Source organism: Hesperophylax consimilis, chromosome 11 (assembly GCF_061612785.1).
Source record: "Hesperophylax consimilis isolate HC1 chromosome 11, BYU_Hcon_1.0, whole genome shotgun sequence".
Classification (NCBI taxonomy): domain Eukaryota; kingdom Metazoa; phylum Arthropoda; class Insecta; order Trichoptera; family Limnephilidae; genus Hesperophylax; species Hesperophylax consimilis.
Genome location: NC_142846.1, coordinates 36,967,221 through 36,981,094, shown reverse-complemented (window position 1 = coordinate 36,981,094; position 13,874 = coordinate 36,967,221). Strand labels below are relative to the sequence as shown.

Here is a 13,874-nt window from a genome sequence, read left to right as displayed (position 1 = left end):
CCAAAGTCTAATTAGGTATATCTCCCATAGAAGTGTGGAAAATTATATATTAATTAATAATAGATGAAGTATGAAATTTTCCTGGAGACCACACACATCGGGAAAAGTGGAGAAAAGATAAAAGGAAGGGTAAAGAACGGAGATAAAGAATAATCCAAGTGGAGAAAAGTGATACAATTCAAATTTATCCGTGAAATAAATAAATACGACTTGGAAAATAACTAGTTATAGAGTTATGAGAAATAACAAAAGAATAAAGAAGAAAACTGTGCAGGAAAACGTCGCGAATAATATAAAATTCAAAGTGAAAGGGAAAATTCGAATCTGCGACTTAAAGAAGAGAAAGTGCGGGTGGAAATGGAAAAGCTCATATAAGTGACAATAAAATTAAGTAGAATTTAAACAAATCGAAATTCTAAACTGCATAGTAGGGATTTCAACATGGATTTAGGCATTTTTCGCACGAGATGCATAAAATTGAGATGTATATATATATTATTGAGGACGGACCTATCGCAAATTGAGAAAAAAAAGGGAACACAAAATCATGAGAATTTAACTACATTTTGTATGAACACAGGACAAAGGAAGCTTGGGCGATTAACACAGACTTACCCGATTCGGACCCTATCGATTTAGATTTGTGAGATGGAAACTGACCACCGCCTTGAGCCGGAAAGCAGAACATCTTATGGAAGCACAATCGATATTGATGGAAGGGGTGTTTGGATTTACGAGTTGATAGGAGATAGAATTAAGCATCAAGAGAAATTCAGATACGTCTTTTGGAACCTGAGAGGGGTGTAAAAGATGGAACACATCAGTCAGGAGACAGTCGCGCCGAGGATTCGAAAAGTTGTTACGTGGCAGTACTACGTCTTTGGTAGGATTAACAGTGAAAAATCTTTAAGTGTTAAATTTTAAATAAGCCCCTGGACTTAGGAAAATTTTGTGAAAAGTACAAGTGCTAGAGTCAGTGAAATTTAATAAGTCAGTTAATTTAAATCAAACAGTGAAAATAAATACAGTTTAAACTCAGTGCTTTAAAAGTAAAGTGTGAAGTGCTTAAAAGTGTTAAAAGTGGATAGTGCAAAAAGTGTTAAAAGTGAATTATTAAAATTTAAAAATAATTATTTCATTCAAAGTGAAAACATTAGAATTTAGTGGAGAGTTTTATCGTTAATCTAGAGTAAACGGGTTCGCGGATTGATATTTAAAAATAGATTATAATTTTGCATCAATCAAACACAAAAAAAAAAGGATTCAATAATAATAATCGCTCAAACCTTTGTTCTAAAAGTAACAATTCGAAAAAAAAAAAATAATTGTAGATACTTTAAAATATTGGTGAAAACAGTGAAATTTAGAAGAAAGTTTTAAACAGATATTTAATTTATTCAGAATCGAAATATTTAAAAGTTTGCGCAATTCGGGATGAATTTTCTTATAAATTTATAAAAAAAAAAAAAAAAAAAAATTTAAAAAAGAGTGAAAACAACAAAAATAGTTCGACCTAAATAATTTATAATTTTCCGGCACATCTATATCACGAATTTTAAATATCAGCTAATTTATATGAATCGAGCAAGAATAAAATATTAAATAGGAATAAATAGTCGAAAAGATTAATTTTGAAAATATTTGGAAAATACAGTTAATTAGGTAGGATTTCTTTGACAAGATTTGTTGTGTGGCACCCAACTGGAAAAATCTTGGTGGGGGGTAAGTTTTCCTTTTATAAATAATTTTCAGGACCTAGGAGTGAGGAGATACAGCTGATTATGGTATATCTATTAAATTATTAAAAACAACAAAACAAAGCATTACACATTAATATATGTATATTATGTATTTATTTATATAAAATAAAGTAATATATTGTATATAAAGAATAAATATATGAGTAATGTAGTTATATATATGTATTTTACTTATTAATCGAAGCATCGAAATGGTAGCGATTTTTAATACCTACCCGAGGACATATCGATATTATTGAAAAAAGAAAATATGTATTTATTAATATTCAAGACTATGTAGAATCATATATCTTATATTTATTTATTAATATATGTAATTTTATTCAACATATTTTGACAATAGAGATATGTGTACATATATATATATTTATATTATTTTCACCTAATTTCTAGTAAATTTACTAAATTCGGGAAATGAAATAAATAGTTTAACTTCAATAAAGGATTTTAAAAAAATATTTAAATTAATAGTGCACAATAAAAGTAAAGAGGCACAAGTGACTTCTAAGGAATTTTAAAATAAACAAATCTCACATTTAGGTTAGTGTGTCAGGAGATGTTTATATTATTTGTTTACAAATAAAGAGCTCACTGGAGAATTGGGTCAACTGCATAGTTTGGAAACGACCTTGGCCGTAACTAGATAATTTATCGGAGTTATAAGGGTAAACATCAGGATGTTATTGTGCAGTGTGCAGCGATTTGGGTCATTCACAAATGCTTATCGTTCGCAAACGACAATTGAAAAATCACGGGTTAGCCAGATTTATATCGAAATTACATGAAACATTTAAATATCATTGATTAGATAATCGCACAGTTTTTATTAGTTACTTGAAACAGCTGGAAGCTGCGTGCTTACAAATACCTATCAATCACAATCGACAATTGAAAAATCACGGGTTAGGAAGATTTATATTGAATAATTATACGAAACATTTGAATATTATTGATTGGGTGCTCATACAGAACCCCATCAGTTGCCTGAGACATTGAGAGCCGAGTACTCTCTAATGTGGCAATCAACTACTTGAAACAATTGGAAAATCACGGGATAGGATGAACAAAAATTAATGTTGAACCCTGGAGGTAAAATTTAAAACAAATACAGTTCATCAATAGGAGGCAGTGGTCGCTCCTACAACAAGACCATTAACCAAATCAAATAGAGATGGCGATTCTCTTAAATAAAAACGTCAAAACCAAACAAAAAGCCTGGAGTTCGATAGCTCTCCAAAACAAACTATCAAATAATATCTTATTCTACTAGTATTTATTAGTATAACCTTATTCTTACGTATATATTCGGTTACCAATCCTAGAGTTTCGCAGAACTCTTCGTGCGAGATCCGAGCTCGGAATGCGAGGTAGATAGCCTCGTATTGCGAGTTATAAACCTTTCCCAAACTGTATGTATACATATATTTATTCGTATGTACTGTTTACTGGAGAATGCGGACCTGCATACAGCTTGCATTTTAGGTCTTATAGACCACTCTCGCATTTTCTTTTAAACGTGGAATGAGGATTCACGACCCGTAAGTCCACACCAACCGTGAGTATATGATTGTATATAGGACGAAACCGGTTCGCCCTAAGTAAATTGTAGTCCAAGGAGGAGTCGGAATTTGGGGGTTTCGAGACCCGAGGGGAAACTTGAATGCAGTACATGATGACGTGGAAGGCTTTTTGGGACGCGATAACTTAGGTATCAATCAAAGAGCCGTGTCAAAGGATTGTGCAAATTTCTTGTTGACTCACGATCATCTCGTTTACTTGCAGGAGGATTTGGAGCCAAATTATGCCAGCAAATGGGCTATTCCGAGTTCGTCAAATATGCAATTAACTAATTACATTAACCTACTAAATCAATCTTTACATGTACCTTATAGCAGCAGAATCAAAAAGGAGTGGCGCCAAACAGACCCAAGAGTTTACCAAAATCAAATTTACTAACAATTAACCATTTGAGTTATATCAAATTACCTGTCCAAATAAACATGTATAATATCTTTTATCAGCGTTTAACTACGATTTTGTTAGGGTGCAGGGAATCAGAATAATTACATTAGGAAAGTTAGCTCATTCAGGGAATTCATTTAAGTCTAGGTTTGCAATGGAAAGACCAATTAAATTGTGAAACTCAACACCTCGATCAGAACCAAGAGGGTTACCACAAAAATGAAGGTAATTAAAATCCTATATCATAAATCAAAAAAATTACACAACGTTTGATGGAATTTAATTACAATATAAATACGGAAATATTTGCGTTCAAGTTCGTAAATAACGTATTAATTAGTTAAGTACATATGTCTATAAAGATATATAGTACAAGAGAGCTTTAAGTAGCTTTCTGTAGATATCAAAGAAAAGGGTCCAATTTTCATGGAGGCTTATGTGTTGTAGGGGAGGAATTTTCCATCCCTGCGAACACATATACAAAGCCTTAGAGAAAAATTAAATATCGGTCATAGCCAAGAGAGAAGAAAATTTTATATTGTTTTAAACAAATAAAAATAAAAGAAAATGATGAAAAGGAGGAAATATTACAACGGATAAAACTGGATAGCTGAGGGCAAGTTCCATCTCTTGACCTTCTCTGTATCTATATCTCCAGGTATACCCCTGATAACTACTTTGAGGGATTTCTCTTCAGGGAGCCTGATTGAATGTTTTTTTAAATTTTTTTTAAATTTAATTAAAATCAAATTTAAGGATATAATTATTAAGTTATGCAAGTGTTTTTTGTTTTTGTTATTGTTACAGCTGTTTCGGCTTTCAAAGAACCGTAACAATAACAAAAAACAATACTTGCAGAACTTAATAATTATATTATTAAATTTGATTTTGATTAAATTAAAAAAAAATGGAGTTCTACGAATTAAACACAAAAACAATAAATAAAAAAAAAAAAATGAATGAATGTTGTTCAATTTTTCGACTAATTAGCAGCCTTGTAACACTGCTATGTTCCCTCGGAGATTTGGTCTGAACATGGAAAAAGTTCCCCATATTTGTAGTAATTTAATCCTCAAGTGTGCGGAAAACGGTAGTTACTTGTGTTTTTCAGTGAAGGACAATCGGCGGAATACACGCATATTTACGTGGTGGTCGAGCCGCTGTGTCTGGCTTAGTTACCGGAGCAGAGGTGGAAGGAACGGGAGAAAGTGACCTCAGCATATTAATGGTGCTGCCACACGCAAAGCTCACATCAACAGATAATATAAAGCACAATAGCGCTCGCCATACAATCCCATACAGACCCGACACACGTAAAAAGATAACGCGCTATAAGTGTGGTTCTGAACTTCGCTAACCGAATTTATTTTACGTAACCGCTCCCGACGCGATATTTGAAAAGTTATGCGTCCCCCTCTCCGCCGTAAAAAGGAGAGGGGGTAATTTTAATTACGGAGCTACCAACTAAGTTCCGTGTTCCCTTTGACAGCCATGACATAAGCAGCCTAATAATGCATTTCTTATTTATTATGTTAGCTCATATCGTCATGTGTGCTAGTAAATTTAGATACATTAAAAAAAAACTTTATTTGCCAAACATACTTAACATATATTTAAAATATAAATATAATCAATATTTGAATTTGAAGTAAACAAATTTTCGCCCTTTCAAAATTAATCATATTTTTAATCTCAGTATGTTTATATGTATAATATCATTCGGTTTTTTGATAAAGTTGGACGGCCTGATACCTACATAGAGAAGCTTCTAGTTTGTTCGTTTGTTGATTGTTTTCATGGGTAATCTGGTTGGCTCTCGTCAGCTCTCGTGCTCTCTTCTCGTTCCCTGCCCTGGTGTTAGTCCTTGCCGCCTTTGCCTTCGACATTTTTAGAAATCGACGTGAGCTTATTTTACAATAATTTATTATATGTCACTTTCGTCGATCGGCGTGCGAACTGCGAATTTCCTGATTCGACGGAGAGGTTATGTCAGGTTATGTGAAAATGCGCTATTTACGCGCAGATTGTTTAAAATCTAAAAAGTTTATAAATAGCATTTATAATTATATAGTTGGCGGCATCATCATCTGAGGATGAGCTGTCCAACAGATCCAGCAATAGGCGACAAGTATCATCCATTTCGAAAACGTGCTCAAGCTGTCAGTAAGTAAAGTTGTCACTTTGACAGATGAAATTATGTTCCTCGGCCGCTCTCGAATTCAACTGACCCCCTCTCCTACCATAGAAAGAAATATTTGATAGCGTCGTGTGTCGGTAGAAAAGATGATGCGCTGTACATTAACTTTTGATGTGAGCTTTGCGTCTGGCAGCAGCTTTAATTTGTTCGTATCATGGGTTGAATCCAAAGATATTAGAAGAACGAGATGTGCTATGAGCAGTTCATACTGTGTGGAATTGTTTTGCCGAGTGTCGCCGGTTTTGTTCACCAATACTACTGCACACCTTCGCTTACGCTAAGGTATCCGCACTAATACATAGATGAGATTTCTGTGCGTACACGTCCCGATAGTATTCAAAGTACCCTAATTAGGTAGTACTCCGCCTACGGTCCGGCGGACAACATAGCATATCTCGTTCTTCTAATATCTTTGGTTGAATCCAATAAATATTGTATTTTTTTGAGCGGGCTGAGGAACTAGGAGAGGGCCTAGGCGAGTTTAAAGGGGTCAATGAGCCATTGGAGGTGGTACAAGTGCGCTTTCGTCTGGAGACAAGACGTAATCCTGCCTCTTCGGAGGAAGAATAACATTCTTCCATTTCAGACTTCTTCGGCATGGGTCGGGTAGGGAGGAAAATGGCCTCTGCGGAGAAGGATGCCGCCGCAGGGATAGTATTTGTTGGCTTGATGGATTAAATCTTTCGGATATTTTTTTTCCTCTGGCGAGAGATTTATGTTGATCCTAGCGTACACGAAGGCGGCTACGGTATTTTCGTACGTGTTCATGATTAGAGTAATAGATATAATTAGTTTATTTGGGAAAGTTTGACTATTGAGTTGAATTTTGAACGCCAGGTGTAATTAGGCTATTACGGTATCGGGCCGGCTGGAATTTCAGAAAACTTGGAAATACCCGATTTTATAAATAATTTTCGAGAGATTGTTCTCACGTAAACCCAGTACAAATAAATATATGTATCATTTTTGAGTATAGGAGAATAATAATATTTAATACTATTTGGCTAATTTATATAGCGCCGTTTTCGTGAAAAATCACCTTAAGGGCGCTGAAATATTTATAAGCATCACACATATTAAAGAAACAGAAATTGCACACGCTGAGATTCAAACTGGTGACTATCCAATTCATAGACAAGAATCTTAAAATCAATGCACATTTTCTTTAAATTTGAAATTAAATACTTATTTTATAATTAAATATATTTATTTATTTTATTTGTAGTGTATAACGAATGATTTGACAAATTTCATAACATACTATCATTATAGCACGAATATTATGTTATAAGGGAGTCGGAACACGTGCTTTTCAAAATAATAATAGTTTCGCAACTCGTCCATTATATTTATTCGGACAAGCGCACCTGCGTGAACACGTTTTCAGATATATTCTGAATGACTAATATTTTACTGGGAAATGATCATGCCGTCACATTTTTGATAGTATAAAAAAGCCGTAGGTAATCATTTTTCTCCGTGTAGTCTTACTTCTTGCCTCGGGAAACCGGGAATCCCAAAATGGCAGAAGAAGACGTAACTGTCACTTTTAATCTTAACATTATCTCCTAATTTATTGTTACTTTAACAAACATTATGTTAAAGTAAATACGAAGTAAGTAACAACAGGATAAGGTTATTATTTATGACATGGACATCAAGTTTGCGCGCAGTTCATAAACCCACAAGTAGCAACGCGAGAATTTCCCAAAAGCATTTCTTCATTTTAAAGTGGTGAAAAAACGTAGGTACTCTATCGCCTAAAAATATTTCGAAAACATAGTAGTTATCGATTATCGATTATCGATTTTTGGTCATGTTTATTTCGTAAAAAACATTACTTCTTAATTAATTTTTAACGATTTAAAAACCCAAACATCATAATAAATATTGTAACTGATGAAGGTGACCGCCTCAGTGGTCGAGGAGTAAGGCTCTCGGCTAACAATCCGGAGGTCGCGGATGCAAATCCCGGCGTGTGCTAAAGTTTATTTGATTTATTTGGGTTATTTCACATTTGATCAATTAAAAATAATTTGCGGCACGTTCCAGAGTCACTCTGGTGTAATACCACCATTCTGAATTGAAACAGTGCTTGAAATGGCTTTAGCCGTATTTCGTGATCAGATATGAATAGCCAGGTACTTCCTCTTTCCACTACCATCAGCCACACAACATACTCCAACTGGGAATGCTGGCTCTAGACGGTTGGGAGCAGTTAGGACTCTTGTGTGGCGTTCTTGTAAAAAAGGTACCTACGTGTTAAGATAATGATCAAATTATTTAAAAATATATATTTTAAATACAGACAAACCATCATGGTACCTACCCACACATAATATTTTTATCAGACAATTATTTTTATTCTATATTTAAAACGTATTAAATATTTCGAATCTGTGGGACAAAAGTTTACATCTTTGCTAGTCAGGTACTTAAGCGAATTTTTGCATTATTCCATAAATACAGTGTTGCTATTTTAGTCGGTGGGAATGAAATGTCACGGTTTTATTGTGATGTGTTTTATTGTGATTATAACACAATGACATATGTTTAATAAAATTAATTATTTTTGTATATATTGTATCCAATAAATGAGTCTTATCACGGCTGTTTAATAATAATGTTATCCTTTGGATTATCGGGAAGTGTTTTAATCTAACTCGTGGTAAATCGGAGCTTACCAATTAGATGTTGTGATTTTTATTTATCTATATGAAAAATTCTAATTTCCCACGGGATTGGCACTAGTATTTAACTTTTGGGGACGTAATAAGGCAAATAAAGCCTATGACAACAAGTTAGAACTAATAACAAAAATCTAGGTCACTATTTTTGTTCGATTGTGTGATTAATCCAAATAAGTTGATATGTAAGTAGTTTGAGTGTTCCAAAATAAAATCGAAAATAACTAAATAACCATCACGCCGTTTCCCAGCAGGGGTAGGCAGAGAGCACGAACCGCTACACAGATCGGTCTTGGCACCCACTCAATGTTTCATTCACATTCATACATCGACTCATATATACTCTTCTGTTATCCTGTCTCTTGACATGGCACGACTCAAGTATCTGGTTCACTTGATTTTGCCATGTATTCCTCAGGTGTCCCCGAATTTTTCTACCATTCACATTCACTTCATATATTCTACTTACACGCCTTTCTTCGTTCATTCGCTCTACATGCCCGAACCATCTAAGCCTCCCTTTTTTAATCTTACTCATTTCGCTTACACAATTTTAATATTTATTTGCACATTTCTCATACGATCATACATTGTTTTACTACACATTCGCCTCAGGGATCTCATTTCTACAGCATTCAGTCTGCTTTCTGCCTTACTTTACTAGTTTCATGCCTCACTGTCATTAAATACCACACAATTTTTTGCTAATTTAACCAAAAAGCTATTTATATTGTCCGTTTGACCGATACCCTCTCCGCTGGGTTAGGTTGAGTTATGTTAGACCAAGAGGGGCATGAACTACGATCGTGAGAATTTTTATTGTTGATAGTATTGTACACATGTTTTTCCATCAATTTTATGTCTGCATAACAAAGAGCCATGTACCTTATAACAAAAACAAACAAAAAATACTCGTTCTGAAGTCATATTATAATATTTCGAAATCGAAATTAATGGGAGGTACCTACTGTCTGCACAGGAATTTCAGTGTCAATAGAATGGCAAAACAGTAAATACATTTAACAAAACAGTCTACCAAAGAATTCATACCATCAGTAAAAAATAAAACAGTCCCTGTTCATGTTCAGTTATATGCCAAAAAATTCATTGAATATTTTAAGGTTTTTTAGAACATGTACCTACTTTATTTTTGATATCAAAGTTTTTGTTTTTAACTTTAGTGTTCAGAAGTCTAAAATATTAACATGCCCTGTTAGTGTACGTATACTGCATTTATTTCGGAAAAAATATTATTTTAGTTAAAAAACAGATTCTTATTTGAGGACAGATTTGCGGTAAGTTAAACAAAAACAAAAGAAAAGTAAGCAAACACATCAAATATTTGGAACATACCAAAAACAAATAATAATCGCTTTCTCTTTCATTAAATATTTTGCTGATTCTGTTTGCCGTTGTTCTAGTACTTAATTATTTGAGAAATAAAATGACATTGGGTGCAAAAGTGTAGAATCTTATATTATTTCTCAAGAAGAAGGTTTTTTAAAAAAAAATTGAACTTACTTTCAGCTAGTGAAGGTTCTTTGTAGTCTTTTGGTTTCGACTTTTCGGCAGTACTGATATTAGTGATAGTTTCATCCGGTTTATGTAAAGGCAGCACCATTTTGAAACTTGTAATAACAACTTTTCAAATACTCGACGAACAATAAATAAATACAGGAGTTGCTATTGTTCTATCAACTTGTACAGGTTTTCTTTTCCGTCATACGAGACACGATAACATTGAGACAACTGCAGATTTTCACTTTACGGTTTAGATGTTTTTTTTCAGTTGTAGATATTTGGGATCGAACTGTCAGGCTCGGTCATGTCAATGTTGACGACTGTTAACAGAAATTACGACGCCAGGAACACATCTATACAAGTTCATAATTATTATCTAATTCAGACACGGTGATTCGAGAGCCTTCGCCCAAAGTGTGGCACTTTCCTTCGAAGGAATGAATTAACATTTTTTGTGATGTTTTTAATTATTTCAGTGATAAATAGACACTCAAAATTATATTAAATGTCTATGCAGTGACAGTACACGATGTGCAGCATCTAAACGCTATTATATCGAGTAGTATATGATTAGTGTAACTATTGTTTATCAAAAAAAAATATATACATCAATGAAAATCTCTTATTGGTTTAATAATTATACATATTGCACTTCTAATTATACATAGTACACTGTGAATAGCAAAACTGTCGGATTCCCAAATAAAATAAAATAACGTACTGTTACAGATAAAAAATTATGATTTCTACTTCTTCGAAATGAACAAAAAAATAAAAAAATCTAATATTACATAGTTCGAAAAACTAAAAACTTTTCTTGAATACGAACGTTTAATTTGTGGTTTATTACGATAAAACGTGATTTATTTAAGGCAATTACTTGGTGTTGGTATACATGCTGTATTATCACCTTGTTGGCTTCTAGAACAGAAATTACAATAAGTATTATTGTGACGTTTTTTGCGGATGTTTTTATATATTCAGCTTGTCATTTCAAGGCTGATTGTGTTTGGCCGAATGCACCTAATTTAGTAAAATTTGTTTTAATAATGAAGTAATTTTGCTCTGTAAAGCGCCCTTGAGGAATATTTCACAAAAATGGCGCAGTTACAAAAAGGAGAAGTTTTGTAATTATACTCAGTTCAGTTTAGTTCAGTGCCAATAAATCGACGTTTAATAAGATATAATTTTAACATTTTCATACAAAAAGAAAACAAATACATAAGTAGTTGCAATAATTAATTTTCTATGTAATTTATTTGCATGCTTTACATTACGTACCTCACTATTTACATGTAACCTGTTCTGAGATAGGTGACAGGAATGTACAGTAAAAATATTTCATGCATAACGATATTGACAGATTTAGGAAACGTTAAATTTAGATAAATATTGAGGGAGAAGAATTAATAAAGTATGTAGTGTGTTAAGGAAGAAAAAAAACCGGTATATTTTTAGACATGTGGTTAAAAAGACGATTACTTCAACAAAAGCGAACAGTGTTTGTGTTCACACTGTAGACTGTGGAAGAGGTATATATCATGTTTCAGATGGAAACAATCGTTGTTATTGGAAATGGATGTTTGTTCAACAGTTTTATGTAGGAAGACTAGGACTACATATGTATCTACAGGGTGATGGTATTAGATGTGAACTAAATGATGTAATTCTCGAGTAGAGACCAAAATCATAGAAGTTTTATCTTTATATAAAAATTTCTCAAATTCAATGAGATATCTGCATCAAGAGGAGATATTGAAAAAAAAAGTTTTTTAATTGAATTAATTGGACCAATGACAATTCGAAACAATTATAATTTAAGTCCAGTACAATCTCAGAGTGGCTATTTAATTATACAAATTAATTGTGTTATGATTGTATTGTATTACGTATCTTAATAACTCTATTGGGTTGATTTTCAAATCATTTTAAAGTTATATTTGTTTTATGTACTTCTGTATCGACCTAAATTTATATGGATTATAATGTGTCCTCATACATATCTACTCCATTTTCTCTCATCATAAATGTGAAACAAACCTATAAATTTTCGATCTTCGCACCGTATGAAAATAATTTAACAATTAAAAAAAAATCTTACTGATTATACCTGCTGACAAACTATAAAAGTAGTTTAGCGGAATTTACGTTAAACATTTTTTAAGGTACTACCGACTGCTATGCATAATAACGCACATTTTTAAATAATTTTTCAACCCCTTGAAGTACAGAGATAATTAAATGATTTTATCAAATACCCTATAATATTAATAATCCGTCCAACAAGTAAAATATTGGCAGTATCAACTTTGGTCGCTAGAGGGGCTAGTCTAGCATATTGACATTCCTTTAAATGGCGGCAAATTAAAGTACTTGGTAAACCACAAAAAGTATCACAACAAAAAATAAAATTAGAAATAATAAAATAGGAATTGAAACACGCGTTGTGTTTCAATTCCTCGGCCGGCTCAGTCCTCCATCACAACAGAAGCAATATTTTCCGCTAAAGAACGAAAGAAGAGAACGAAATTCTTATAAAAAATATTGATACTATAATAATAATTATTAGCAATACACAGCAAAAAAAATGAAATCAAAAAGATTATTTTTTTATCAACAAAGTTATCGAGAATCAATATTTAGAATTTTTGTACAATTAATAAATAACTTTTCACATCGGACAGCATAATGTACTAGCATTGTATTTATTATGTCCATGTATTGCAGGTTTGAATGTTAGTGGATGATTATGATTATTTAAATGAATGGTGTTGTAGTTTATGTAGTATGAGGTTGCAGTTTATTTTACTCAGAATTACAGCTTTTTAAACTATGATTACAGTATTTACCTGTATTTACAGTCCATGCTATGTATTACTTAACTGTATTTACAGTGCATGCCATGTATTATTTGTATGACAAAAGAGGATTTAAAGCATTTTAATAATCGTTATTTATTTTATCATCCATCGGATCCGAATGAGAAATTCCGGTTAAATTTTTAATATTTTTTAACTCTATTCACCTTTGAATTTAAATACCAGAATAAAAAAACATCTATTGGAATTTAAGGCGAAGTTTAATGCCAAAGCACTATTTTGATTAATCTTTATAACGAATTAGTGTACTTTATGAATTCCAAAAAATATGCTTTAGATGAATTGAAGGTTTTCCTATCGTTTCGCTTGAGTAGAATGCAAATAAAAAATTACTAAATAAAAAATATGGATGTAAATTACTAAGAAATATATTTTTTCAATAGAAATGTATGAACGCGTAAAGGAAAAAACTTTTAATAAATACAGTATTATAGCTAAGATTATTTGTGATAGTTTCAATTGATTAACTTTTTTTCTTTCTTATAAAATTATTTACAAAATAAACAAAAACCAGTTTTGTGCTTGAAATCGAACGTTTCTAGACTCCGTTTGTCAAGCCATTTTAATGCCAATTATATACAATATAAGGTTTACCAAGAATATACACATTTTTGGCTTGTAGCTTCCTCTTAACTGTATTTACAGTGCATGCCATGTTTTATTTGTATGACAAAAGAGGATGTAAAGCATTTTAATAATCGTTATTTATTTTATCATCCATCGGATCCGAATGAGAAATTCCGGTTAAATTTTTAATATTTTTGAACTCTATTCACTTTCGAATTTAAATACCAGAATTAAAAAAAATCTATTGGAATTTAACTTTTGTTTTCGGTAATGAAATAATGCTAATCTTGGAAGTGGAAAT

General features: G+C 32.4%; 1 protein-coding gene across 1 annotated transcript in view; it reads right to left on the bottom strand.

Annotated features, from left to right (window-relative positions):
- LOC149420096 (aquaporin-like) overlaps positions 1-10,391 on the bottom strand; it is a 31,714-nt gene extending 21,323 nt beyond the window's left edge. The window contains exon 1 of the mRNA XM_089637164.1: positions 10,128-10,391. Within this exon, the coding sequence (XP_089493290.1) occupies positions 10,128-10,227 (100 nt within the window). The 5' untranslated portion in view covers positions 10,228-10,391. The remainder of the gene's footprint in view (positions 1-10,127) is intronic.
- Positions 10,392-13,874: the final 3,483 nt, after the last annotated feature.